This window comes from Xyrauchen texanus, chromosome 16 (assembly GCF_025860055.1).
Source record: "Xyrauchen texanus isolate HMW12.3.18 chromosome 16, RBS_HiC_50CHRs, whole genome shotgun sequence".
NCBI lineage: Eukaryota > Metazoa > Chordata > Actinopteri > Cypriniformes > Catostomidae > Xyrauchen > Xyrauchen texanus.
Window position 1 is genome coordinate 7,312,671 of NC_068291.1, and position 27,767 is coordinate 7,340,437.

Sequence of the window (27,767 nt, forward strand, 5' to 3'; positions counted from 1 at the left end):
GTCATACATGGAGCAATGCTTAAATATAGCGATGGCTTTGATCCTGTTCGCAGACAGACGAACTTGGCCTTGTGACAGTTCATGTCCAAGGTAATTGACTTTTCTCTGCACCCATTGAAGTTTGTCTCTAGATGCCTTGAAACCAGCCTCTGCAAGAACATTGCAAACAATCTTTGAGGCAGCAGCACACATGTCCTCAGAGGCACCAGTGACAAGAATGTCGTCAGCATATTGGAGCAGACAGGTGTCTGGAGGAAGCTTGACATCTTTCAGTGTATCGTGCACTACAGCGGAGAAAACAGCCGGAGAATCTCTGAACCCTTGAGGGAGACGTGTCCAACTGTATTGACAATTCTGAAAATAAAATGCAAACAATGGCTGAGTCTCATAATCAACAGGAATACTGAAAAATGCGGAGCTTAAATCAATAGCAGAATAAAATTTATGTTCTGAAGGAATAAAATTAATTATAGCCTGAACTTCTGGTACAATAGGAGCAAATGGTTTGATAAAATCATAAATTTTTTCAGGTCTTGCGTTAAACGCCAAGTACCATTAGCTTTCTTAATTGGATTGATTGGTGTATTATAAGGTGAATGAGTTCGAACCAGAACGCCTTGTTCCAAAAATCGAGCAATGAGAGGTTTAAGCCCCTCCTCTTATTTCTTTGAAAGCGGGTATGGTTTCTGAAACACAGGCCTAGTATTTATCAAATTCGCCCTGTAGGGCTGGATATCTATTAACCCTACGACATCCTTGTGTTCTGCCCACAATCGAGGGTTGACTCCCGAAATTTCTGGTAACAGCACAGTTGCAGACAAATCTTCAACAAGAGCACTTCCTGTGTCGGTTGTAATGGAAAAAACTGAAGGAAACAGAAGTGTCAATGAGTTAGAATCAAAATGCAATTTTCATACCAAGTTTATGCATCAAGTCTCTACCTAACAGGCAGAATGGAGAATTCGGTATGATTGCAAATGAATGCATTTTAAACAATGTCAGTACATCCTTAGAAGTAATTGGTAAGGTGGGCGTCAATTCGCATTTCACAGGAACATTATTAATCCCTACAGAATTAATTTTCTTTCCCGTGATGGAGCCTGAGTACACATCGGAAGATAACGAGGACACCGAAGCGCCGCTATCGATTAAAAACATGTATGGTTTATGGTCAACATTTAATTCAAGGAATGGCAAAACATTTGATTTATTTAGATATTGCATCGAAAGTTGTGACAATTCAGACTCTTTTGCTCTCACACCGTCAGGCGCGATTCCATTCAGTTGGATATCTCCCTGAATCAGTTACACTCTGTCTCTGAGTAGGAGAAAACGAAGGAGGGGGTGTTTTGTCATAGACATTTGAGCATTTACACATCTGGTTTGTATTAAGCTGCTGCCTTTTTCCTCTCCCCTCCGGCTGTGAGACTGACTGTGCACTGAGATGAGCCCTTTGTCTGCAAAACTTTGCAACATGTCCTAAGCGACCGCAGCAGTAGCATTTAACAGGCTTTTTTGTGTGAAAGAACGGACGTTTCTGAGCCGCAGCATCAACTTGTAACATTATCAGAGTTTTTCCTTTGGAGGAAGCAAAAGGCTCCAGCAGAGGAAAGCTCACGTAAACGCTTGTCAAGGTCATCAATTGACATCGTTAAAAAATTAGTCGTAGTGATAGCTATAACATCAGCAAAAGGCAACGGATGAACCTTAAATCCTTCTGCAGTTTCCACGAACGGAAATGCAGTCGCAGCTTTCAAATCAGGATACAGTTTATTTTTCACGGGCTCACACACTAACGGAGCCTGAAGATAATCATAACTCAAAAAAGTTTTGTCTTTCTCCTCAGGCTGTGAGACTGACTGAGTAACACTCACCACTCTGTCAGACTGCGCTCTGAGATCAGCCCGCGGGGTAGAAAATTTAAGATCTTTTTTTTTTCCAGCAGCTTTGTCTATCTCAGGTCCACGATCCCAGTACTTTTTCATCATTTCCCAAGTTTTATAGGATTGTTTCATATAATCAAAGTCCCATTCTGGATCACCCCAATTGCCATAAATCATGTCTTTTGCTGCAGACATGTCTGTATCTTTGAACGATCCTTGACGGGGAAATGCATCTAATTGTATTTTGTCCTCTGACCAGCCAGCTAAATTTGATAGATAAGGTTCCGTAAAAAGGGCTTGATTATTTCTATCCATAAAATCTTTCGGACATTCATTAAATAAAGGTGGACTTATTTTATTTCCCATTTTTGAAACCACACAAAAATGTTCTCCTCTAAACCAAATAAAGAAAATTCAAATAATCAAATAGAAAACAAAAAAGAAAAATTCTGCAGTGTCATTTGTTAGTAAAGCATTTTTGTCAAGGAAGCAAAGAAAGAAGAAGAAGAATAGAGAAAGAGGGGAAAAAAATAAAAAAAATCAAAATAAACTGTGCATTGATTCACTCACAAAAACCCCCCAAAAAACGATGGAGGTTTTTTATGAGATATCTCGCAACAATCCTTCTTACAAAAGTAAGGAAATCACACAACGAAGAAAATTGATCACGTTTTCTTTACGTTCGTCCCGTAGGTTATCAAAAACTTACGGGGTACTCACATAACAAAAAAGAGAAGGGATCCTTTTCTCTTTCTTTGTTCTTCCCGCATTTCATTAGAAACACGAGGAAAACTCTTCCCGCATTTATCAAAAATACGAGGAAACCGTACTAATGATAAATAAACTTGATCATGTCCTTTATCGCTCTTCCCGCATTAATTAAAAATACAAGGAATAACGCAATACGGCACTATCATACCATTATAATCATATACTTAAAAATTATTTCTCAACAAACAATAAGAATCAACTCCTCATTAAAAGGAGAATTAGATTAGATTCTTACCGTTTGGAGATTCCCGATGACGAGCCCCCAATTGTTAGAAATAAAAGTCTTCTAAACGATAGCAGTGCCTTTTCTCTCCGTCTTTTATTGAGTCGTGAATGAATCAGTACAAAGCATCCAACGTTGGGGAGCAGATAAAGAATAGCTCACTCATCTACAGTGTAACATGCAAGGATATACTGCAATAAGAAAAGGGGGGTTACAGTATTATCCAATAGGAGCACGCATTACCTCATACAGATAACAATTCCATACGGCAAAAGCTCCTCTCTTGCTTGAGAGCCTAAGACTCACATGGAAAAGGCTCCAAGTTCTATGGTAGCCTGTCGGACCAATGTCATACACAATCGTACAAAGTACACAAACAGTCGATGTATGCTCAGACAGAGTGAGGAGGGGGCCTCCACAGCTCCATCTCAATATGAAACAGATGTTTGATAATGCATACAGAAAGGAATGCAGCAACTCAGCATCTCTCTTGGACAGAGCTGAGATGTAGAAATAACATTTCTATTTCTTACAACGTATAAACCCGTTAATCCGACAAAGCTGTCAAACGAGACAATTTGCAAGTGTGCAAGGTTGGATCGGTCTTTTCACGTTTTAATCATTTGTAGTGTATTCAAAATCTATACGTTCAAAGTGAGCGGTGCAATATGCAATGAATCCAAAATAATTACAAAGTGCTTTTCGCTCTTGTTCTACAGCTTATTTTCGAGTGTCAAGTGATGTTTCTTCAGTATTCATTTTCCTGTGCCAGCACGAACGAGATATATCCAGCTGCAGACCCGCAGCACCACCAGTTTCAGAACCCCAGTTTCAGAACCAAGCATGGCGGAGAGCACGGTGAGTTGTGATGTCAACTTTTTTGACATCATGTGGTGAAAAATTATCGCATATATTAAGTTCAGCGTTTATCTGCTAAATATTTAATTTGTGCATAACTTTATCATCTTATTGAAACTTGAATATGTTGTCATACTTTATTGTATTAAAAAAAAAATTCTACGGATGGTTCGATAAATTTTTGCGTGTTGTAAATGGGCCTTGCGGTGATAAAGAAGTCTGCTAAAGTTGGGACTGCTGAATTGTCAAACCCTTAATAAACTCATGCTTTTTTTTTTTTAAGGATATCCCCCAACAGATTGGTGGTGTAGACTGTGGAGTCTTCATGTTGATGGTGATACATTGTTTTGATATAATTAAACCAATGATTGGTGTGGTGGTGTTTTTATTTTAATTTTTTAAAGTTGTTAAATACGGAACAAGGAAGAATTTTTTTAATTTGACGTTTACAGAGATAATGTTCCTTAATTTTTGCTGTTTTCCAGTATGCTCTACATCTTGTCTTGGGAGCACCCTTTGATTTTACATCTGTAAGTAATTACCAGTTCAAGTAATTGACCTTTATGATGTTTTAGCAGTTGAAATATCAAGATTTCTCTATTTTTGTCTTCCAGTGCGACTTTCCGAACATACAGAGATGGTGGGCTCTTATTCTTCTGGAGAACTTTGGGGTTTTCTCTGAAAGGTAGATACTGGACATTTACTCCAGCCCACCGTTACATTTGCACCCTCTTCTGATCAATTTTAAATTAACCAAGATATATATATTCCAGTGCAGAAACCCTACAAGAGTCCCTTCCATGTGAAGAACAAGCTACGCTTATCAGCAGTGAGGCGGTGTGTATATATTTATATATATATATATGTATATATAATCTCTTAACATATAATACATTTATATGTCACATTTATAAAGTCACATTTTCCTTTAATATTCTGTAATGAAGGCACTCCCAATAATCCGGCACATGAAAGAAGCTGTGAAATGCTCAGGGGTCCAGTGGAAAGAGCCTCTTTTCATTCGAATGAATGAAGACGACAAGGAAAAGGCCCGCAACAATCTCCTGGAACAGTCAGAAGCTTCCAGAGAGCCCTTTCTATTTCATTTTGTGTTCAGGGATGACATGGAGTTATTTTTGCAAGAATGTAAGGACAAAATGGACCTGAGAGTGAATTCCTCATTTGATACATTTTAAGTTTAAATTATACAGGACTGTCATGATAAAATGGGCCTAGGGGTGAATTGGTCATTTGTTGTATATATTTTTATTGTTTCTTTTAAAATGATGCTGAATTTTCTCTCTTTTTTAGTTTTTTGACATGTTTTATTTTACATAAAGAAAAATGCATGCTGCACATGTTCTTGTGAAATAAAGTATATTTTATATAAAATGCCCATAAGTTTCAAGCATTATTTTTCACCATCATGATCAGGAAGTAACTCTCATAATACATTGAAATTGATAACTATATACAATTATATTACACAAGATCAATGTTTTAAAATGCTTATTGTACTGTACCTTAATGTATCATTATAACATACGTATAAAGTATGATGTTTCGTTTGTAATAAAAGCAAACTACGCTCCAAAACGTTAGGTGGCGCTACTCGGTTTAGAACGTAAGCTCCGCCCCTCACTTCAGGTTCTGGCGCTGGGGTTCTGAAACTGGTGGTGCTGCGCATAGACATATTTATTATGTCTATGGTGCTGCGGGTCTGCAGCTGGATAATATTGGCACGAACAGCGTCTGCTCTCTGCCTCACATTACTTCAGGTGGATTTTTCACAAGCGACAACATTGGAAAACAAAAGTGCTAGCTAATTTTTATTTAGCCAGTTTCACCGAAATTTGCTTAAAAACAGATGCTAGCAGCATGTCCGATGAACACAGTAATGTCATTTTTCCAGAAATAACTAGCATTAGGCCTACTCCTACAAATAAATACTTAGTAACTAAAACGTTTTGACTTTCAATAGAAAATACAGACAACACATGTGAAATAACGTTCTTACCTTGCAGTTTTTAATTTGAAGCAGTAAGTCCAACACTGGAATAAATCTCTTGTGATATCCCCTCTTTCTCTTCCCATTCAAATGAAGGATGACGGTGATGATACATTTATTATTCTTGCCCACTATATACCAATTAACCAATTACATGTGCACATGAGCTTATATTGTCATGAGTATCTGGGCAGATTTCAGAAATAAAATCGGTGATTGGATGGTGAAGACACTGAGACAGGAACCATGGGAATAATTGTTCCCAAATTTGAACGCTCCGGCTTGAAAGGGTTAAAGGTTCTTATCAAAGATTGCATCCGCAACTCCGTTGATGTATATATTGAGTGGGGACACATTGTTTTCATTTTTTTTAATGGGATTCAACTGCAAAACACCTCAACCAATTCATGAACTCAGTCCCCGCCCATCTGGACTATTGGGAATCATTCAACAATGGAGCTTGGATCCCCTCTATTGGACATTTCTATTATTAACCCCTAATAATAATATGAAAAATAATAAGAAAATTGGAACAAATACAATAGAAAATTCATTATTTTCCCTTACCTTTGGTGCTTGGACCCCTAAAAATCCTATGAAAAACAATATGGTTTCTAGCCCTTCGGGTTTGAACCCCTAAATATAGCTGCAAACAGCGATTAACAGGGTTCAAACATTTAAGATCACATGCAAAAGATATGAAGTATTAATTGGCCTGAAAACAACTAAAACAATATTAAGTGCCTTAATTTGGAGAAACATCAGGTGAGGTATCACACAGATATGGTATTGTTTATATTCCTGACTGTTATAGCGCCAACAAGAAGCGCTATAACTTAAATAATTTAAACATTGGCCCTGTTCACTTCCATTGTATGTGCCTCACTGTAATGCAGATTTGTTTTTCTTTTTTTAAGGAAAAGGAGTGATGACTAAAAACGTCTCAGGTTACATGTGTAACCCTGTTCCCTGAAAAAAGCGGAACAAGATGCTGCGCTGCTAAGCGCTACGGGGAACACGTCTCAGTGTGACCAGCTGTGAATATGTATGCAACAGGTCAATGAACATTGACTGGAATTTATAGCCTCTGCCGATGTAATCATTGGACGCACCTGGCGCAGTGACTATAAATAGATGCGTCACCGGTGCATCATCAGATATTTCGTCTGAAGAGCAGTCTGGGACGTCACAGTGCGGCAAAGAAGCTCAGCATCTCGCTCTGCTTTTTTCAGGGAACAAGGGTTACACATGTAACCCGAGACGTTCCCTTTACAAAAAGCTTCACTACGATGCTGCGCTGCTAAGTGCTACGGGGAACGCAATACCCACGCCGCTGCACTGGGGCTATCCGGACCCCTACGGTTGTGGTGTGCTCACAAGAACGCGAGAGGTCTCAGACATGAGCTTGAGATGTCGACTCAAGGGTGTAAGAGCCCGGAGTAGCATAAACATCTAAACCATAAAATTTTATTAATGTGTGCAGAGAGGACCAGCCTTCCGCATCACAGACTTGTTCAGTGTCAACTCAAGGGCGTAAGAGCCCAGAGTGGCAAGAACATCCAAACTATAAAAGTTTAATGAATGTGCGCGGAGAGGACCAACCTGCCGCACCACAAACTTGCTGCAGAGGGAGACCTCTAGCCAAGGCTTTAGAGGAGGAGAGTCCTCTGGTAGAGTGCGCCCTAAAACCTACTGGCGAAGTTTGGATGCCTCTTAGAGGGCACCCCGCCCACCAAGGCGTGGCAAACCGAAGTGGAGGCCACATAGAACCTGGCAGTGGTGAGGCAAGTGCCCGCTGACAGTTCTTTCTACAGAGACTCCAAAACTGAAGCAAACTGGCAGTTAGCTGGTTCTGTAATATGAACTTATTAGAAGGAAACGCATGCAGGCACATTAGTGCCATGTATGCGCCACCACGATCAGGGGGGTTAGTGGCTCAGGGAGAAGTAGAGGAGACATTGCGCTATCAACATAGGCGAAGATGTCCTCTTCTGCCCTGTAAAATCTACCCAGATCAGTTCCAAGTGGAGGGAGCCCTAGCACTTGAAATGGTCTCGATAACCTCAGGAGAAAGCCCTGAGAACCTCAGTTGGTACCCTAAAGGGGCCAAGCATGAAAGGATTCACAATTCGGGCCGAGGATGAATATGTCCCCTGAGCCTGAGAAAGAAGGTCCTCCCTGTTCGGAATCGACCAAGGCGAACCGTAGAGGAGAGATATTAACTCCGAGAACCATATCCTGTTCGGCCAGCGCAGCGCCATAAGTAGGAGACAAGACCCTTGCTGGTGAACAATGGCCAACTACTACCTTAGGGTGGAGTTTTCACTCCCCCATTGGTATTTTCTGTCTGGACAGTAAATCTGCTCCCACATACAGGCATCCAGTTATATAAACTGCCCTGAGTGACAGGAGCTGCCCTGGGCCCCAGGGAGAATCCGCCGCATCAGAAATACAGCTTGTAAGAACATGGATCTCCCTGATGGTTTATGTAAGAGGCTACCGCTGTATTGTCCACCCGCACCAAGACATGGCAGCCTCAGGAGGAAGTATTTCAGGGCCAGAAATACAGCCATCAACTCGAGACAGTAACTGTGACAACTGAGCTGATGACCCTCCTATCCCCTTAAGCTGGACGACCACTTAAGGCCGCTACCCAGCCCATCAGGGAGACGTCTGTCGTTAGCAGCCTGCGACAACATGACGCACCTAGAGTGGGACCCAAGGTAGAAAACCGGGGTCTGAACCACATAGAAAGGTAAAGAAGCCCAAGGCGCGTAACCCTTATTAGCCTAGGGGGTTTGGCCCTTGGAAGAAATCCCCTGGCTTTGAGCCACAACAAAAATGGTCTCATGTGCAGAAGGTCCAAAGGGATCACCGAGGACACGATCACACTGAGACCTAGTAGAACCTTGACCTAGCCTAAATTTGCTCAGGGTATATTGAATGGACTCGATTCTAGCGGGAGACATTTGTGCCCGCATAGCAATTGAACCCCATACCCAATGGATAGCTTTTCATGGTGTTGAGCCCCAACCCCATGAGCTAAAACGGTATCCCTGTGCTGAACTGCCAGTTGCTGGAACTGTGCTAGGATCAGCCAGTCGTCTATGTGATTCAAAATGCAGATGCCCCGGAGTCACAAAGGAGCCAGCGCTGCATCATGCATTTGTGAACGTGCGGGTTAAGAAGGCTAGGCCGAATGGAAGAACCCGATACTGGAAGGCTTCGCCCCCGAAAGCGAACCTCAGGAGCTTCCTGTGAAGTGAAGAAGTGCGTCATAAGACCAACGGTGACCAGCCAAATGTGACGTTGGGCTTGTGACATGATCATCTTGGTAGGCAGCATCTCGGATTGAACACCCAGACTGGTAGTTCAGGATTTAAGATCTAATGCCAGACGCAACCCCTCACCCGCCACGGGAACCAGGAAGTATATATTATAATAACCTGACTCTCTCTCTGGAAGGGGAAACGTTCTATGGCCCCTTTAACCAGAAGATTTGCATTTTTTTTTTTGACATGACTGATCCAGTTTCACGGAGGTGGAGACCACGTTGTTGAAATGCTGAGAAGGCGAGAGAATTCAATTCTGAAGTCACTTTCTACTGTTCTTAGAACCCACATAGAAATACCAGGCAGAAGTTTCCATGCTGCCAGGTTTTCTAGGATGGATACTAATTTCAGAACTTCCTGTTGAGGGGATGTCAGGTGTTCCGAGTCCTGAAATAAGGCAGGAAACAGCGGTACACGACTCGCCACGCTCTGTTTTTGAGCCTCTCTTCTAAGAGCACCGGGGTGGGACTGATGGCCACCCAGAGTGCGGCGAGGGAAGAATTGTCCAAACGCTTCCTCATGGCTTTTTGCCTCCTGGAACCTGGAGATAACCGTAGTCATAGCATCTCCGAAAAGCCCAGAAGGCGAAATTGGGGCATCAAGGAGAAAAGTTTTATCTTTGTCCTTGATGCCTGATAGGTTGAGCCATAAATGCCTCTCCGTGCTGAGCAATGCGGACATAGACCGGCCAATAGCACGGGCTGTCTGTTTGGTCGCATGAAGAGACAGGTCCGTAGCTCGACGAAGCTCAGAAAATGCTTCCTTGTCGAGCGCGGAACCTGCACTCAGGTCCTTAAGCAGATCAGCCTGGTATGCCTGCAAGACCGCCATGGTGTGCAGGGCAGCACCAGCCTGACCCGCCGCTTGATACGCCTTCCCCACTAGCGTGGAGGTGGTCCTGCACGGCTTCGTGGGGAGTGAGGGTCTTTTCATTGATGATGCCGAGCCTGGTGAGAGATAACCCGCAAGTGTCTCTTCAACCGGCGGCAAGTGTCTCTTCATCGAATATCCCCGTGCCTCAGCACCCACGATAGTCGAATATATCGACGTCGAGGGCACGTGAATACGGGAAGTATAAGGTCTCCTCCATGAACGAGAAAGCTCGTCATGGAGGTCATTAAAGAAGGGAAGGGACTGATGAGGCGTTCCCTTCCCCCAGCCACCAGACAAAAATCTATCCTCCAATTTGGAGCATTTGGGGGTCTCTTGTTGTCGTGGCCAGTCTATTTTAAGCTTGGCCACAGCATGAGTACCCACGTCGAGCAATTCCTCTGTTGTTTTATTATCAAACCCGGAATGCCCGGAGGTGGATAGCTCTATCTCCGCTGAACCAAATGAGTCACGGTCCTCCTCATGAACTGAAGAGGCGCCGTAGCGCGCTTCGAGATCACGGGAAGGACCGGCTGGATCTGAGGAGAGAGCGAGCAAAAGGGGCAAACCGGTCTCTCGCTCCTCACTGGCTCCTCCACAATCCATGCGAGAGCCCCACGAATGAAGTGTGGGCGCTGACTCCCGGAGGTGAGCGAGGTGAGCGTGGAGCATTTTGCCCGAAAGCAAATCACAATGCTCGCACCCGCCCCGCCCCAACGCGAGAGCAGCATGCTCTTCCCCCAAACAAATTAAACAAAACTGATGCGTGTCCGTCTCGGGCATAGAGCGGAGACAGGGAAACACGCATCGTTTGCCTTGATTTTCATCGCATCATCGTCATTTTTTTTTAAACAACAGATATATATATATAGATATATATATATATCTATATATATATATTCTTTTCTTTTCAGAGGAAACTGAAAAGAGAAAAGGTTTCAACTGCACACTGCCTAACAGAATCTAACTCCTAACAGAGGAAAGAAATTTTGACAGATTGTGAAAGCACACATCACAGAATGGCTCTGAAGACGAAATGTGCGATGATGCACCGGTGACGCATCTATTTATAGCCACTGCGCCAGGTGCGTCCAATGATTACATCGGCAGAGGCTATAAATTCCAGTCAATGTTCATTGACGTGTTGCATACATATTCACAGCTAGTCACACTGAGACGCGTTCTCCGTAGCGCTTAGCAGTGCAGCATCGTAGTGAAGCTTTTTGTAAAGGGAACTGATTTTTGTGGTAATCATTATGTCACAAATGCTTTCAAATGATCTAAACTTGGTTTTTAACCTGGAATATTCCTATAATTCAATCCATAATGCTCCATTGATTGATGTCTTCCTGATGTCTCAGAAGTCAAAGTCTGCAGGTTTCAGAGCCTTTTAGATGGTTTACCCCTCATCATGCAAATTATGCTTTCACATCTATCACGTTCCTAACTAAATTTTTCCCCATTTATTTGAAAATAACAATGAATAGAAATTAAACGTCACATGTTCTTAGTAGTGCCAAGGCTTCAACATTACATGGCTATTATTATTTTTGGATTGTGCAAGTTTTTATATTGTGTGGTCTCCAAAAAAATAATGTCCATCATGTCCCGATCTAAACAGGAAAAAACTTGCCTACTTGCACTGTGTTCTTTACATGTGAAGTTAAATTTCATGTTTTACTGCAGAACTTGGCTGCCCATACATAATCTTAACAAGCAATTTTTTTTTATCTGTCAGCAAAAATTTTTTTATATTCAACCATTATACTTTTTTTATTTCTCTGGAATAATTAAATAAACCTGAATTACCTGAATAAAGTCTTGATGGTAAAAATCAGATGCCTCAGCCTCACACATATATGATGCAGAATCAGGGGAAGGCTGAATGATGCTTGTTTGGATGTCATTATCCACGTTTCCTCTATTGGGCCAGTGCGAGCCAAGGCCAATATACGCAGACCTTGAGCAGCAAGACCACAATTGACCTGCATTCTCACCATTGGCAACCATCACAAAACCCACCCATTTCACAAGCAAGATGTAAGCTCAAGCTGAGGTATCAGCCTTTGGAGACTAGCTGGCCCTCAAAATGAACATGGTGGAACTGAAGCTGCTGTCTGTTTGCTTATTTTGATCTTTGGTGGAAAGTGAGACCTGACTCTGTGAAACTCTGCCTTTGACATTGACCCCGCCTCAATCCTCAGTTGGACTTCTTTGGTCAAAGGGTAATTGGCGGGCCAGAGGTGCTTGGCCATTGGATCCAAGGAGGTATGAAGAAGCCTCTGAAGTAACAGTGGGAACACAATTGGCCCTGGCACGCACTATAATCACACATTTGATCCAGTAGTGGAAACGTAGCTATTGGGTGTCAAATGCTTATCGATTATCCACAGGACCGCACATTCTCTATAAGAAATTAACTCCCGATGGGATCTTAACACCCCCCTCCCCCTCTTTTAGTTTTTACAGATTTACACAATTAATGTGGGTCACAATTTTTTGTCAAAAAAACTTAATTCCAGATCAATCCGGAAAAATCACATCCCTGCAAAGGAGTCGGTCCATTTGGGAGCCATCCAAATGATTCAGAGTGAATTGCAAACTGCTTGTGTATTTCACTGAAAATAATTAACCGAATCAGAACAGGGTCTGTGCATGCTTTCTCCATGTGTACATCAAGGATTAACAAAATAAAACAATTCAGGCCTGCATAAATTGCAGTTTAGTCCAATCTGGCCCACAACATAGAATGAGTTTGACACCAATCTTCTATGTAATGTCATCATTAATCACCATAGTTTGTTTCTCCTTTCTGTAATGATATTCATTGATTGTGCCTGTTACTCAAGAAAACCAATAGATGGCACTGTGTTAAGTGTTATGCATTGGATACTATGCAACGTGTAACGAAGAATAACAACACTGAAAATAAACAGACATGTTGAGATTGTATGGATAAGTATTTTATTTGAAACGTTGAACAAAACACGTTCGTCCTATGTTTCTGTCATTATTTGGGGAAACCAGGGCTAGTTGTCACACAGGAAGATGCAAAAAGGCCTATATCTCAGAAACTGTTTTGAAAACGTCTACAGTTTTAAATTTCAATTACACAAATGTGTTTTCTCTAGCAATGGTTTTGTATGCTGGTTTTCAAACACCTAGTTCAAAAATCTTTTAAATAAGAATAATTTTGTCCACACTAAAACTTGACTGGCATATATTTAGGCTAGAGTCAACATTCAGGTAGTGTCCCCCCACATATTCTATGATTTTATGTGGATTAATTATCTTTCTGTGCTTGATGTCCTGGTTTTTGTTCTTGCTCTTTGACGTGGGAGATACGGATCATCACAATTTGTCACAGCAGGCACTGGTTGTTTTATTTTTCCACTCCACTCATTCGGTCTCTACTGGTGCCATCATTTTGGACTATGCTTTGGAATTATGTTGTGTTTTTAGTAAGGATTTTGTGTTTGTATTTATATTGTTAGGTTTTCTTTGTTTAAATGATACTGTATAGGTTTTAGCACCTTGGGCACTGGCACACTCCGTGTTGCTATTTTAACCTATTTATTATTAGTAGTAGTAGTAGTGCTATTAACTTGAATCATTACAGGGCTAGTCATGTGATTGCAAAATGGTGAGGCACTTGAGGGGGCAACCTGCTCCAAAATAAAACTATAATTTCTCATGTGAGTGTACATAATTTAAATGATATTTCTCAAAAGTACTATTAATTTCTGTAAAACTTTCACAGATTGGACACTACAAATTATCTTATTATTATTATTATTAAAAAAAATTAAGTTTGATATAGTTGTATTAATATAGATTAATGGGATAGTTCATCCAAATCAAAGATTATTTGATCTACACACAGTTATAATGAAAAAGGAGATTTCCTTTATGCTGCCTTATGTCCTTTTTGGAGCTTGAAAGTTTTGGACCCTATTGACTTGCATTGTATGGACAAAACACATCATGTAAACATCATACAAACTTACAAAAAAAAAAAAAGAATCTTAATTTTTGCTCCCCAGAAGAAAGTCATACAAGTTTGAGACTGCATAACAGTGAGTGAATGATGGGAGAATTGTCATTTTTGGGTTAACTATCCCTTTAAGAAAGATCTGAAAAAATATGTAATATTTACATTGTTATAGAATATATAAACACTTATTCTCTCTCTATTGTTAATCTTCGAGACCTACAATGACCAACTCTTACATAAAGAAAAATGTATTGAACAAACTGATTTTGTACAGCAAAAAGTAATATATGTTTGTGTGGTGTGATGACAGTAACTGTCATTGTCAATGAAAAAGCAAGTACAAAAAGAGTAATAGAAATCTTTAGAGCAGATTTTAAACCCAGCAGTGTCATTCAGAAAGGTGATTTCAAATGTAATCATAGTTTTATCTACAGTACATGCTTTAGACAAAGTGATGTGCTCTTGGCTACCCAAAACATTTAGCATATTCTTTTTAGTAGAAACTATTAACTATGAATTTGAAAACAATTAAAACAAATTTACTGTTAACCTTTAAAGAATATTTTAAACATTTATTACTTTATTACTATAACATATTACTTTAATAATTCATATTAACTAACCACATATTACATTATGATAGGTAGATCTCTGTTTATACAGTAGGCACAGTATTCAGACCCTGGTGTTTTCCTTACTGCTGTTAAATTCAAAGCTCATGTTCCCTCTGCCTTTAGTCCTTTTACCGGCTGACCTTTGACCTCATCCACAGGCATTTGTTGGTCTCCGCCATGTCTTCCCCTCATGTAAGCATTAAAACTCTCCAGTAAATCAATGGAGTGATTGATGAGTACAGCGAGCCACGCCATGCCAAAGAATATCCAGGCTGCCATCAGATAACTGTACCACTCTGGGTAGTGTATTGCTGGGTTGTGATCTGGCAGGAGCAACAAAGGTGTAGAGATGTTGTGATCAGGGTTAAGCAAAATTCAGAATTTAATAATTGGCTCCCTTTCATGAGTTGTAATGTAAATATAATTTGCCAGGATGCAGAATTAAAATTTGAAGGAAGAGGGATTTATATGAAGGTAAAATAGTGTCTAAATTTTCATACACAGAGTGAGATTTGTGAAAGTGTAAATCAAAATACAAGCAAAATTTGTTTTGCGTGCACACTGAAGGTTTTGAAAAGGTGTAAATCAAGTAGCAAGCATAAGAAAAAAAGGATTAGCAATAATTTAATGCTTTGCATAATCTGCGATTTCATATTAACACAAAGTAAATGTGGTCTGTATTCTTCTGACTTTTTTTTTGCACGTACACTTTTGGCACTGTTTTTGCACCTAAATATGGCCAAAAACATTGCAAACCTACGATCAGCGATATGCAAGCAAAGAATGGTGTCATGGACAGAGAAGCGTATTGACTGTATAGAATCAGTCTGTATGTGTAAAATAAACTACTGCAAGTGTGTAAATGACTTGTATTTGTGGCAGAAATCATTTCCAAAAAATAATCTGATATACACTGTTCAATCTACCCTTTTGTTGCACTCACACTTTCGGCACAAATTTCTCACTGAAAAGAGGGTAAAACTTTATAATAATGGTCCGTAATTAATAGGTAATTATGCAGGAATTAATGCAGGACAAAAAAGTAGTACTACATTAACACTTTAGTTACTTCTATTAACTAATATGTAAACATGATTAACGAATCAGTAAGTAATAGTGAACTGATGACTGAGGTAATCAAAAATTACTGAATTTGATTTGCCTCATTGAGAACTGTTAATTAACTATGGCTCATTTAAAATAACTACTAATCAAAACATTTACATGTCTAAAATGTGAATGATTATGTTTTTATTGTGAACAAGCTCAAGAAATGCATCTTCAGAAAAACATGCTTCTCACATGCATTCTTTGTGGAAATTAATTTATGAATGTAACAGATTGCTAAATAAAGGCTACAGTGTCTGGTAGAGTATCATAGTCTGCTTACCTTACAGAAAAATAGGGATGTACAGTATGTGCCATACCTGTGTATTCCTTGGAATATCTCTTTTCATTACAAATGATTAACTTTGGCATGTTAGATTTTGCTGTAGGTCTTTTTTAATAATTTTGGTAACCCATAAGTAATGAATCAAGCATTACCATATAAATATGAAGGAATTACTAATGATCTGGACCATTATTTTGAAGTGAGTGTCATCGTAATGCATGATTGAATGATTGATAATGAATGAGACTTTTTCCTTCCTTGGGAGTTAAAGGGTATCTGAAACATTATTACAAAGTGAAAATATATTATAAACCATTAATGGTAACTGAGGTGTTACTTGTCAGTTAGTTATGAATACTCAAGTGTTTGTTCCTACATTTCTTTCAATTTAATCAAACAGAGTTAACAAATATATATAAAAATAAAAGTCTGACATTAAATTATGAATCAGTGAAATAACTGAACATAAATGCATACTTCACTAAACAATGTATTTTCGCAAACCTATAGAAGGATAATGCTTTTAATGGCTGGTGCTCATGGTTACTACAGTACAGTACAGTTTTATCTTAACAAAGTAAAACAATAAATCAAGATAAATATTAAAATTATGAATTTAAAGGACTAGTGTTTCTCCACAAACTTCAACAGAATACCAGAGAAATCCTTCATCCAGCTATGAGGACGATTCCACCCATCTGTGTACTTCCACCCTAGAAAGTCCACTTTGTAAATACATACAGTTTAAATGTATTTTACATGTTTCCATATGCCTATGTTTGGTCTGAATAGAGCAGAATGTATGTTAAAGGTTATCGCTTCTACATTGACATTTTAGGCGCATGTTAATGTTTTGATTAGTAATTAATTAGTAGTTATTTCAAATTAGCCATTGTTAGTTAATAGTTCTCAATGAGGCAAATACATTTCAGTAATTGTTGATTACCTAACAGTGAATTCTTGTTGCTGTTTATTATTTTAATTATATTTTTTAATTACTTTGTATTATCATTGCATGGCAAATGGGTGGCTGGATATATGGAACTAGCTAGTATCATATAACTAATTCTAGAAAAGAAAAGTAAACTCTTTTCTGAGAGTTTCCTTTTATATGGCTTCCTTTATTAATTTGTTTTCTAGCATGAGTTCTATGATACCAGCTAATTCCATATATTCATCAAAATGCCTTGGCAATGATAATTAAAAGTAAATATAATAAAAATAATAAACAGCAACCAGATAGAAACATTTGAACACCAGACTGAGAAACATATTTATATCAATAAACATGTCAGCTCAAATTTACTCTCACAATAAAAAAACATGTATGTTTTAATATTTAAGTTGAATATTTAAGAGAGGAGAGATACACAGAGGAATGACACTTAGCCATATGAAGAAGAAGCTGTCTGTCACGTTATTAAACTAATCAGGTCAGAGTAAACTGGTCAATGTAAACCTAATTTCGATTAGTTACTAGAAGCAGATAGACCCTCCTTCCCTCTAGCTTGCAAAACTCTTTTCTTTTCTTTGTTTTGGCCATGTTTAGGCGCAAAAACAGTGCCACAAGTTAAACACGAAAAAAGTACGTCAGTAGAATACAGACCACATTTACTTTGTGTTAATATGAAATTGCAAATTTACAGCACATCAATTATTTAATTTATTAATTACACTTAAGAAAGCATTAAAATTGCAAAAAAATTTCTTAAGCTTGCAACTTGATTTACACTTACAAAATATTCTGTGTGCATGCAATTTATTTTACGCTTTACTTGTCTGCTGCCACAATATAAGTATATTATGTAATGTATTTGAATTATTTGCAATATAATATTGATTATTATATTAATTGTTACAATTGTTATATACTAAATTATATTCATTTCAGGGCCTTTCTCAAGTCAAGTCATTTTAATTTATTTAGCGCTTTTCACAACACACATCGTTTCAAAGCAGCTTTACAGAAAATTATGCTGTAAAAGATAATTAAACTGTAATGTCTTTAATGTCTTAAATTCTTCGTTGTGCAGTTGGATGAAAACCATGACTGCAGATTATACCTAAAAATATTATTTGTCTTTATATAAATATTGATATGCAGCATATTCGATTAATGAATCAGCTTATCATGTAATTAATTAAATAATATATTTTTTATCTATTTATTATATATATTTTACATTTATGCATTTGGCAGACGCTTTTATCCAAAGCGACTTACAGAGCCCTTATTACAGGGACAATCCCCCTGGAGCAACCTGGAGATAAGTGCCTTGCACAAGGACACAATGGTGGTGGCTGTGGGGCTTGAACCAGCATCCTTCTGATTACCAGTTATGTGCTTAGACCACAACACCACCACCATAATTGTTTTCCCAACATTTATATAATAAAATGTACATATATTTATTAGATGGCATTTCGAAAATTGGTATTCATATTATTTATTATTTATCATCTAATGTAAAATATGTTGTGTGTGTATGATAACGTGGTTATAGGTACAGAACTATACATATGAAATATAATATTACAAACTATACTAGTAGCAGTTAGCCTATATAATGTTTTTTTATTTCATTCCATTTAAATTCCACTTCCTAAATTTTAAACTCTTATAATTTTCTGCTAATAAATTCTTTACATTACAAATTTTATTTGGGATGTGGGAGAAATGTTGTCAGTACTTTATATAATAAAACAGAAATGTTCATTTTACACATATATTGCTGTCACAATGTCTAATTCTTCAATAAAGTGATTTGTGTTTTATTGTTAACAAGTAATTTTAGCCCTGGAGTCAGAAAGTGACATCACAGTCCGTTTTTTTAATTTCAAACACAAATGATACACCGATTCATCACAACCAGGGTTGTGTGGATTCACAAGTGAATTAAATTGCTTTTTAAATTCCTGAATTTTCTAAACTCCTCAGTTTGAGTAAGCAAACAGGGTCAGATTGGTCAAAATAATAAAAAAAGATGCAGTGTTTTCAGACCTCAAATAATGCAAAGAAAACAACTTCATATTAATTTTCAAACAACACAATACTAATGTTTTAACTCAGGGACAGTTAAGAAATCAATATTTGGTGGAATAACTCTGAATTTCAAATCACAGTTCCCTTTACAAAAAGCTTCTCTATGATGCTGCGCTTTTGCTAAGCGCTACAGGGAACAATCCTGCATTGTGAACAGCTGTGAATTTGTGTGGAACACGTCAATGAACATTGACCGGAATTTATAGCCTCAGCTGGTGATGATCATTAGATGCACCTGTGGCCAGGCTATAAAATAGAGGCGTCACCAGCGTGTCATCAGATATTTTTCATTCAGAGCATACTGTGCTGTGTGTCTCAAACCTGTTAAAAAACTTTCTTCCCTTTTGTTAGGAGTTAGAAATTGTTAGGCAGTGCGCAGAACTTTCTTTCCTTTCTCTCTCTGCTCTGAAAGAGATTATTTTTATATATATATATAAAATTCGTGGGGCTCTCGTATGGATCTGGCTGAGGAGCGACAGACGGGTACGCCCCTTTCGCTCGCTCTCTCCCCAGATCTGGCTGGTCCTTCGCGTGATCTTGAAGCACGCTCCGGCGCCTCTTCAGTTCACGAAGGGGACCTCGATTCTCTTGGATCTGTAGATTCCGAGTTACCCACATCCCAGCACTCAAAGCATGACACAAAATCCTCTGAAGAGTTACTTGATGTGGTTACTCGTGCAGTGGCCAGACTACAATTAGACTTGCCACATGACCAAGAAACCCCCAAACGCTCCAAGTTAGAGGACAGATTTCTGTCTGGTGGCCAAGGGAAGGGAACGCCTCATCAGTCCCTTCCCTTCTTTGATGACCTCCACGATGAGCTTGCTCGTTCGTGGAGGAAACCTTATACCTCGCACCCTCGACGTCGTTATATTCGACTATCGTGGGTGCTGAGGTGCGAGGATATTCAAGGATGCCGCCAGTCGAAGAGACACTTGCGGGTTCTCTCTCGCCAGGTTCGGCATCATCTTTGAAAAAACCTGCTCTCCCCTCAAGCCATGCAGAACTACCTCCATGCTAGTGGGGAGGGCTTATCAAGCGGCAGGTCAGGCTGGTGCTGCGCTGCACACCATGGCTGTGTTACAGGCGTACCAGGCTGACCTGCTAAAAGACCTGAGTGCGGGTGAAACTCTCGACGAAGAGGCTTTTTCAGAACTTCGTTGAGCTACAGATTTATCTCTCCGTGCGACCAAGCAGTCAGCCCGTGCCATTGGCCGGTATCTGTCCACTTTGGTCAGTATGGAGAGGCATTTATGGCTTAACCTTTCAGGCATCCGGGATAAAGACAGAGTTTTTTTACTCGATGCCCCGGTTTCACCTTCTGGTCTCTTCGGAGACGCCATGAATACGGTTATCTCCAGATTCCAGGAGGCGAAAAGCCACGAGGTAGCCTTTGGGCAGTTTCTTCCTCGCCGCACTCAGGGAGTGGGGCTGTCGGCCACCCAGTCTCGCCCCGATTCTGCTTGGAGGGACGCTCAAAAACAGAGCGTGGCGAGTCGTGCTCCCCTCGTAGGGACTGGGGACAGGCTCGTCGCCCCCAGCAGCCGCCCATGAAAGACCTCAGGGCTGTGATTTCTAAAAGAAAGAAACCCTGACGGGCTTGTACCCAACCTTGTGAGGGTAGTTCCTTCGGGACGGGGCGCTTGTATCATCCACTTCGGCCCTCCCGATACCCTCACGAAACCTCTTCACTCCCGCCGCCTTTGGTGTTTTGGGTGATAGAGGCTTCCAACAAAGAGTTGGGTGTACCGTTGCTTCCTGCCTTAATCCAGGACACTGAACACTCAACACCCCCTCAACAGGAAGTGTTGAAATTAGTACCCATCTCAGAGAACCTGGCAGTGTGGAAACTTCTGCCAGGTATTTCTATGTGGGTTCTAAAGACAGTAGAAAGAGGCTACAGAATTCAATTCGCTCGCCGCCCTCCATGTTTCAACGGTGTGGTTCCCACTACCGCAAGACCAGAGCAGGCATGTCTACTGTGGAAAGAACTGCAAAATCTCTTGGTAAAAGGGTCCATAGAACATGTTCCCCTTCCAGAGAAAGAGTCAGGCTATTACAGCAGATACTTCATGGTTCCCAAGAAGGGTGGGGAGTTGCGTCCAATTCTAGATCTTCGAGGCTTGAACCACTCGGTCAGGGTGTTCAAGTTCAAGATGCTAACTGTCAAATCGGTCGTGTCTCAGATCCAACATCACGATTGGCTGGTCACGATCGATCTCATGGACGCATATTTCCATATTGGAATTCTGCCACAGCACAGGACGTTCCTTGTGCGGGTGGAAAACACAGCAGCAGTCTCCTACATAAACCATCAAGGAGGTCTACGTTCTCGCCACCTGAATTTTCTGGCACGTCGGATTCTCCTTTGGGCCCAGGGCAAGCTCCTGTCACTCAGGGCAATTTATATCCCTGGATGCCTGAATGTGGGAGCAGATTTTCTGTCCAGACAAAACATACAGAGGGGCGAGTGGAAACTCCACCCCGAGGTAGTACAACAAATTTGGGAGAGATTTTACAGAGCAGAAGTGGACCTCTTCGCCTCTCAAGAGACTGCGCAATGTCCCCTCTACTTCTCTCTGAGTCACCCAGCCCCCCTGGGTCTGGACACGATGGCGCATACATGGCCCAGAATGTGTCTGTATGTGTTTCCCCTGGTTTCTCTGCTCCCGGGAGTCTTGGCCAGAGTTCACTAGCAAGGGTCTTGCCTCTTACTGATAGTGCCTCGCTGGCCAAACAGGATTTGGTTCTCAGAGATGATATCTCTCCTCGACGGCTCGCCTTGGGCGATTCTGGACAGGAGGGACCTTCTGTCTCAGGCACAGGGGACAATATTTAATCCCCGGCCCGAATTGTGGAAACTTCATGTTTGGCCCCTGAAGGGTACCAACTGAGGGACACAGGGCTGTCGCCTGAAGTTATCGAGACCATTCTTAGTGCTAGGGCTCCCTCCACCAGAAGAATCTACACCAATAATTGGGGTGTCTTCAAAAGGTGGTGCAGTTTACATGGTGCAGATCCAGTTAACTGCCAAATTGTTTCAGTTCTGGACTTTCTGCAGGAAAAACTGTCAGCAGGCATATGCCCCGCTACTCTCAGGGTTTATGTGGCCGCCTTTTCGGCTTGCCACGCCTTGATTGATGGGGTGCCTTTGGGGAGCAATAGTCCTGGAGGGTCTGGTTGAGACCCCCTTTGAACCTCTAGAGTCAGCGTCTGACAGACTTCTGACTCTCAAGCTGTTTTTTCTTGTGGCGATCACCTCTCTTAAGAGAATCGGGGATCTACAGACCCTGTCTGTTTTGCCGTCCTGTTTAGAGTTTGCCCCAGGTATGGCCAAAGCTATCCTGCATCCTCATCCTGACTACCTTCCTAAGGTACCTTTTTCGACACTACACCCTGTCACTCTGGAAGCCTTCTGCTCCCCGCCATTTTTAACGCCGGAGCAGGAAAGACTTAATGGACTCTGCCCAGTCCGTGCCCTTCAGACTTATGTCCTCTCCGTGCACATTCATCAGTTTTTATGGCAGGGTCATGCCTGAACAAGTTCATGATGCGGCAGGCTGGTCTTTTCCGCACACGTTCATCGAACTTTATGGGTTAGATGTTTCTGCTACTCTGGGCTCTTATGCCCTTGAGTCGACATCAAGCTCATGTCTGAGACCTCTTGCGTTTTTGTGAGCACAGTTCACAACCGTAGGGGTCCGGACAGCCCCAGTGCGGTGGCGTGGGTATTGCGTTCCCTGTAGCGCTTTACAAAAAGCTTCACTATGATGCTGCGCTTTGGCTAAGGGAACGTCTCGGGTTACATGTGTAACCCTTGTTCCCTGAAAAAAGCGGAACGAGATGCTGCACTTTTTTGCCACACTGGGACGTCCCAGGACTGCTCTTCAGAAATAGGTATCTGACGACACGCTGGTGATGCCTCTATTTTATAGCCTGGCCACAGGTGCATCTAATGATCATCACCAGCTGAGGCTATAAATTCCGGTCAATGTTCATTGACGTGTTCCACACAAATTCACAGCTGTTCACAATGCAGGATTGTTCCCCGTAGCGCTTAGCAAAAGCGCAGCATCTCGATCCACTTTTTTCAGGGAACAAGGGTTACACATGTAACCTGAGACGCTTTCATGCATCTTGGCATGCTCCCTACCTGTCTTTCACATTGCTTTTTGGTGACTTTATACCACTCCTGGCACAACAATTCAAGCAGCTAGGCTGTTTTTGATGGCTTGTGGCCATCCATCTTCCACTTCATTGCATTCCAGAGGTTTTCAATGGGGTTCAGGTCTGGAGATTGGGCTCGCCATGACAGGGTCTTGATCCGGTGGTCCTCCATCCACACCTTGATTGACCTGGCTGTGTGGCATAGAGTATTGTCCTGCTGGAAAAAAAAATCCTCAGAGATGAGGAACATTGTCATAGCAGAATGAAGCAAGTTTTCTTCTAGGATAACCTTGTACATGGCTTAATTCATGTGTCCTTCACAAAGATGAATCTGCCTGATTTCAGCTTTGCTGAAGCACCCCCAGATCATCACCGATCACTGACAAAGTTGTCCTGGAAGAAAACTTGCTTCCTTCTACTCTGACAGTGTTCCCCAACTCTGAGGATTTTTTTCCCCAGCAGGACAATGCTCCATGCCACACAGCCAGGTCAATCAAGGTGTGGATGGAGGAGCACCAGCTCAAGACCCTGCCATGGCCAGCCCAATCTCCAGACCTGAACCCCATTGAAAATCTTTGGAATGCAATCAAGAGGAAGATGAGTGGTTACAAGCCATCAAACAAAGCAGAGCTGCTTGAATTTTGCCATTTTCTGCAAATAAATGCTCTAAATGACAATATTTTTATTTGGAATTTGGGAGAAATGTTGTCAGTAGTCTATAGAACACACTTTTTTTTTATTTAATCGAACACATACATGTATAAAAGTAAATCCAGAGAAGCTGTAAGGAATGATTGAGACTGTACCATTGAATTATTGAAAAATAATACACACCCATGGTGGTAATGTGACCGCACGATGCACAGCAGAGTGTGCATTATTTTTCAATAATTAAATGGGCCGGAGTCAATTATTACGCTTATACCACAGTTACCACACCTTAAGACATTCTTTAAGACATTTTTAGAACTACTTTCTTCTCTGTTTTTCGCTCGTGAGTAAGTGTGTGTATAACTTATGTGTGTCCACGTGTGAGAGCTATAAGAGTGGGGGAGGGGAGCATGAGGGTGTTTCCGAAAGCTATTTCAGATAATATAGAAACTGTTGTATTGATCAAGAGTATCTAGCTTTGATACAGCTCAAGCCCTCATTGCTAGCTCAAAACTATCACTTTAGAACTAGCAACGGAGGATGCGCTGCTTTTTGGCATTGTAACAAGGTTGTGTTTGTGTGTGTGTGTGCGAGAAATAGTGAGAAACTGAGAGAGATCACGTGTTTAAAGTGGCACTTGTCAGGAGTAACATTACTTCAAATAGCCAAAGTGTAAGTCTCAGCAGCAGCGAGTGTCGCCATTCTTGTACAGCTTTTCTATTACTAAACAACCGTTTACAATCCCAGTGAGTCATGGGAGTGTGCTGTCTTTGCTCCCGAGAGAGGGAGCTATTAGGGCTAAATACGATGAAACATAAAAATTGTTTTACATATTAAAAGATTTTCAGATAATAGATACTGTTGTATTGATCAAGTCGCAGGGTGTGGCTCTATTTGTTGGTCGCGACTAGAGTCTCAATGTGTGTGTCTGTGTGTGTGTGTGTGTGTGTGTGTGTGTGTGTGTGTGTGTGTGTGTGTATGTGTGTGTGAGACAAGAGTGGAAAAAAAGAGAGAAAGAGACGGAGGGAGCCCCCGGACGCATTTCAATCGAAATTGAAATAAATTTAGGGTATTATAGACACAGTTTGTCATTCTTGTCCGATGTACTTAAACAATATCTTTGGTTGAATTGGTTATTTGGTTGTAGTAGTCTGTAGGGATTTTTGAAATAACAAATAATTTGGCAATTATATCAAATTGATATAGAACCGTTATGCAGTCAAGACCTGGAACTACTTCATAGCCGTGCGTTTACTTGCACACATTAGAACATCCATCAACCAATCAGAATCAAGGATTCAACAGACCCCTGATATTAATAAATACAGTAAGTAGATATAAATATCCATCTTATGACAAATGCTTTTATAAAACATCTTATGTGCCTAAGAATTTGCACAGTACTGTATATATTAAGGAATAGATAGCTGCACATGGATGGTGTGACTACATATGTATGTACTACCAATGTTGTCAGAAGCTATTTGTATGTTATCAAGTAGTACGATGAGTGTGGAGACTGCCTGTGCATCTTTTTGCTTTAGCATGTCTGGTTTTTTTTACCTGCAACATAGTCCCCAAATCCAATGGTGCTGAGTGTAATGAAACAATAGTAAATGGCTTCAGAGTAAGTCCATCCCTCGTACTGTTTAAAGAGCAGCATAGGAACCACAAGGTACAGGAATGCTGATGTCACAAAGGATAAACTGTGGATGGATATCCGCACACATTTCTGTGGAAAAGATTGTAGTCATGGACCCAGAATATGGGCCTGATGTAAAGCATGTTCATTTCTATTCTAATTGCCAATTAATTTAAGTTTTTTTTTTTTTAACTTACAAACCACCTTTGCCTCTGTAATGATTACCAATGAAGAATTATTTAAATTCTTACCCCTCGATCAATCTTTTTCTCGAGAAAGTTGCAAAAATTCCTCTCAATGGCCAACATGTACTTTCCAGCCCTGTTTAAGATCACCACATTCAAGGGAATCCCAAAAAGAGCATAAAATACACAAAAAATCTGACCAGCAGTTGTGAGTGGAATTATATTCCCATAGCCTGTAGAAAGATGAAAACATTGTGTAATATTTATCCATTTTAATAGATGTCACAGAATAAACCAGATTATTCTGGAAAGTTAAAGGTGTTCATCTTCACATCTCACCAATAGTTGTGACCACTGTAGCTGCAAACACAGATGAGCTGGTAAATTTCCAGAAGCCATCTGCGGTGTCATTGCTGTCTATACTCAACCCACTTATGGAAGCAGATTTAATCATCTTTGGGACAGTGATGACAAGTAACGAGTACTTAGTAGTGATACAGGACAGAATTCATTGCAAAGGGGAGTGCTTTGTTTAAATAAACATGTACATGATCTTAATAAGATCTGGAGAGAAGCAGTCAACAGTAAATGCACGTAACAAAGAGAAGTTTGTAAGGACAATTATTTAAGAACATTAAATAATAAATGTAATGTAAAAGACACATTGTGATTGTCCTATGCATTGTATGCTAATTGAAATACACAAAGATTTTCAAAAACTATTTGAAATAGAAAAAAATATATATATTTAAATCAAAAGAGCCTTTTGCTTAGACTGTAACAAGTTGTCCAAACACTACTTCACTGTATTTTCCTGTCAGTTTCTGTGGTTATGTAAATCAATTATGCAAGAGCAGTTTGTCATTGCTGATGAACATGTCCTTTTAAAAAGTTTGGATAAAACAAGTACAATGTTAAAACACTGTGCTTACACCATTTATGTAGGCAGTTTATAGTTTCAATATCCAGTCATACCTCTGCTAGTTCTCGGAGGCCACTCTGACCCAAACAAGGGTACTTCACGAGCAGTTTCATTCTCTTATCCTTCAGCTGATCAATCTGTTGCAACACATTCCATCCTTCCAGCTTCCAGAAGACCAGCCCTCCGATAAGGACATATGCTACATAAATAACTCCAAGAAACAGGATAGAAGGAAACCGAGCTATGCTAAGGTAATGGCATAACTTCCCCGAAAACACAGGTAGCATTTTGCCTTTGTTCACTCGGCCTGTTTCTTTTCTGCCACTGCAAATGCAGGTTGATGCTGTTGGGTGTGGATATACCCTGTTTGTGTGGCAGGCAAATCACCCCCTCGTGTAATGAACGCCAGTATTAGAGCTTATGACCAGGCATGCAAATGCTGATTGAAGGGGTGCAGAAGACACAAGTTAACAGAAGAGGTTGTAATTGTTAGATGGTATTCAGTACTCTCTGCTAATGACATTTTCATCTTGAGTATTAGTTCTACCATTCATTGGAATCATCGAAACTTATTGAACTTCTGCAGTTATAGGTTATTTTCTTGATCAAATGTTCCAAAGGTTTTCCAAACCTAAAGTCTAAGCTCACAGCAATGAGTGGAAAGCCATTTGGGTGTCTAGTATGTCTCAACAACAATTGATCACAGTAATGTTTTTTAGGCCTAGTACAGACACTGACACTCATACACCACATGGATTCACAAAACTTAACTTCTGAACCAGTGCTCATGATCGGAGTTATGCATTTATCACTAAATAGAGAAATGTATATAGTTTTGAGTTATATTCATTTGAATGTGTATTTGAATATAGATTTTTAAAATAAAAGTTAGGATAAACGTAACAACATATGTGTAGACAAACTAGATGAAGCAATATCTATTTAAATATCTGATATAGCAAACTATCAAAATTATAATTTGTAAATGATCACATAAATGAATATGCATATTATTTAGAGAGCTCAACAGAACTTGTTTAGAAGTGTTTAGAAGACTTTGGCTTGCTCTCCAGGGGTACTGCGGATCTTTTGATTGTAAAACTGCTTTGACACAAAACATATTGTGAAAAATTGCTATACAAATAAAATTGATTTGACTTTAAATCAGATTCAGTCAAAGTCACTTTACATAAAATGTATTTACATTTCTA

General features: G+C 40.3%; 1 protein-coding gene across 1 annotated transcript; it reads right to left on the reverse strand.

The window, feature by feature from the left end:
- Positions 1-12,900: 12,900 nt before the first annotated feature.
- On the reverse strand, positions 12,901-26,911 carry kcnk17 (potassium channel, subfamily K, member 17). Its single transcript, XM_052145966.1, has 5 exons — positions 26,610-26,911; positions 25,974-26,088; positions 25,701-25,867; positions 25,371-25,539; positions 12,901-14,876 (listed from the first exon to the last, which is right to left on the reverse strand). The coding sequence occupies exons 1-5, from the start codon at positions 26,841-26,843 to the stop codon at positions 14,656-14,658; spliced, it is 906 nt and encodes a 301-aa protein (XP_052001926.1). The 5' UTR covers positions 26,844-26,911; the 3' UTR covers positions 12,901-14,655.
- Between the last annotated feature and the right edge of the window lie 856 nt (positions 26,912-27,767).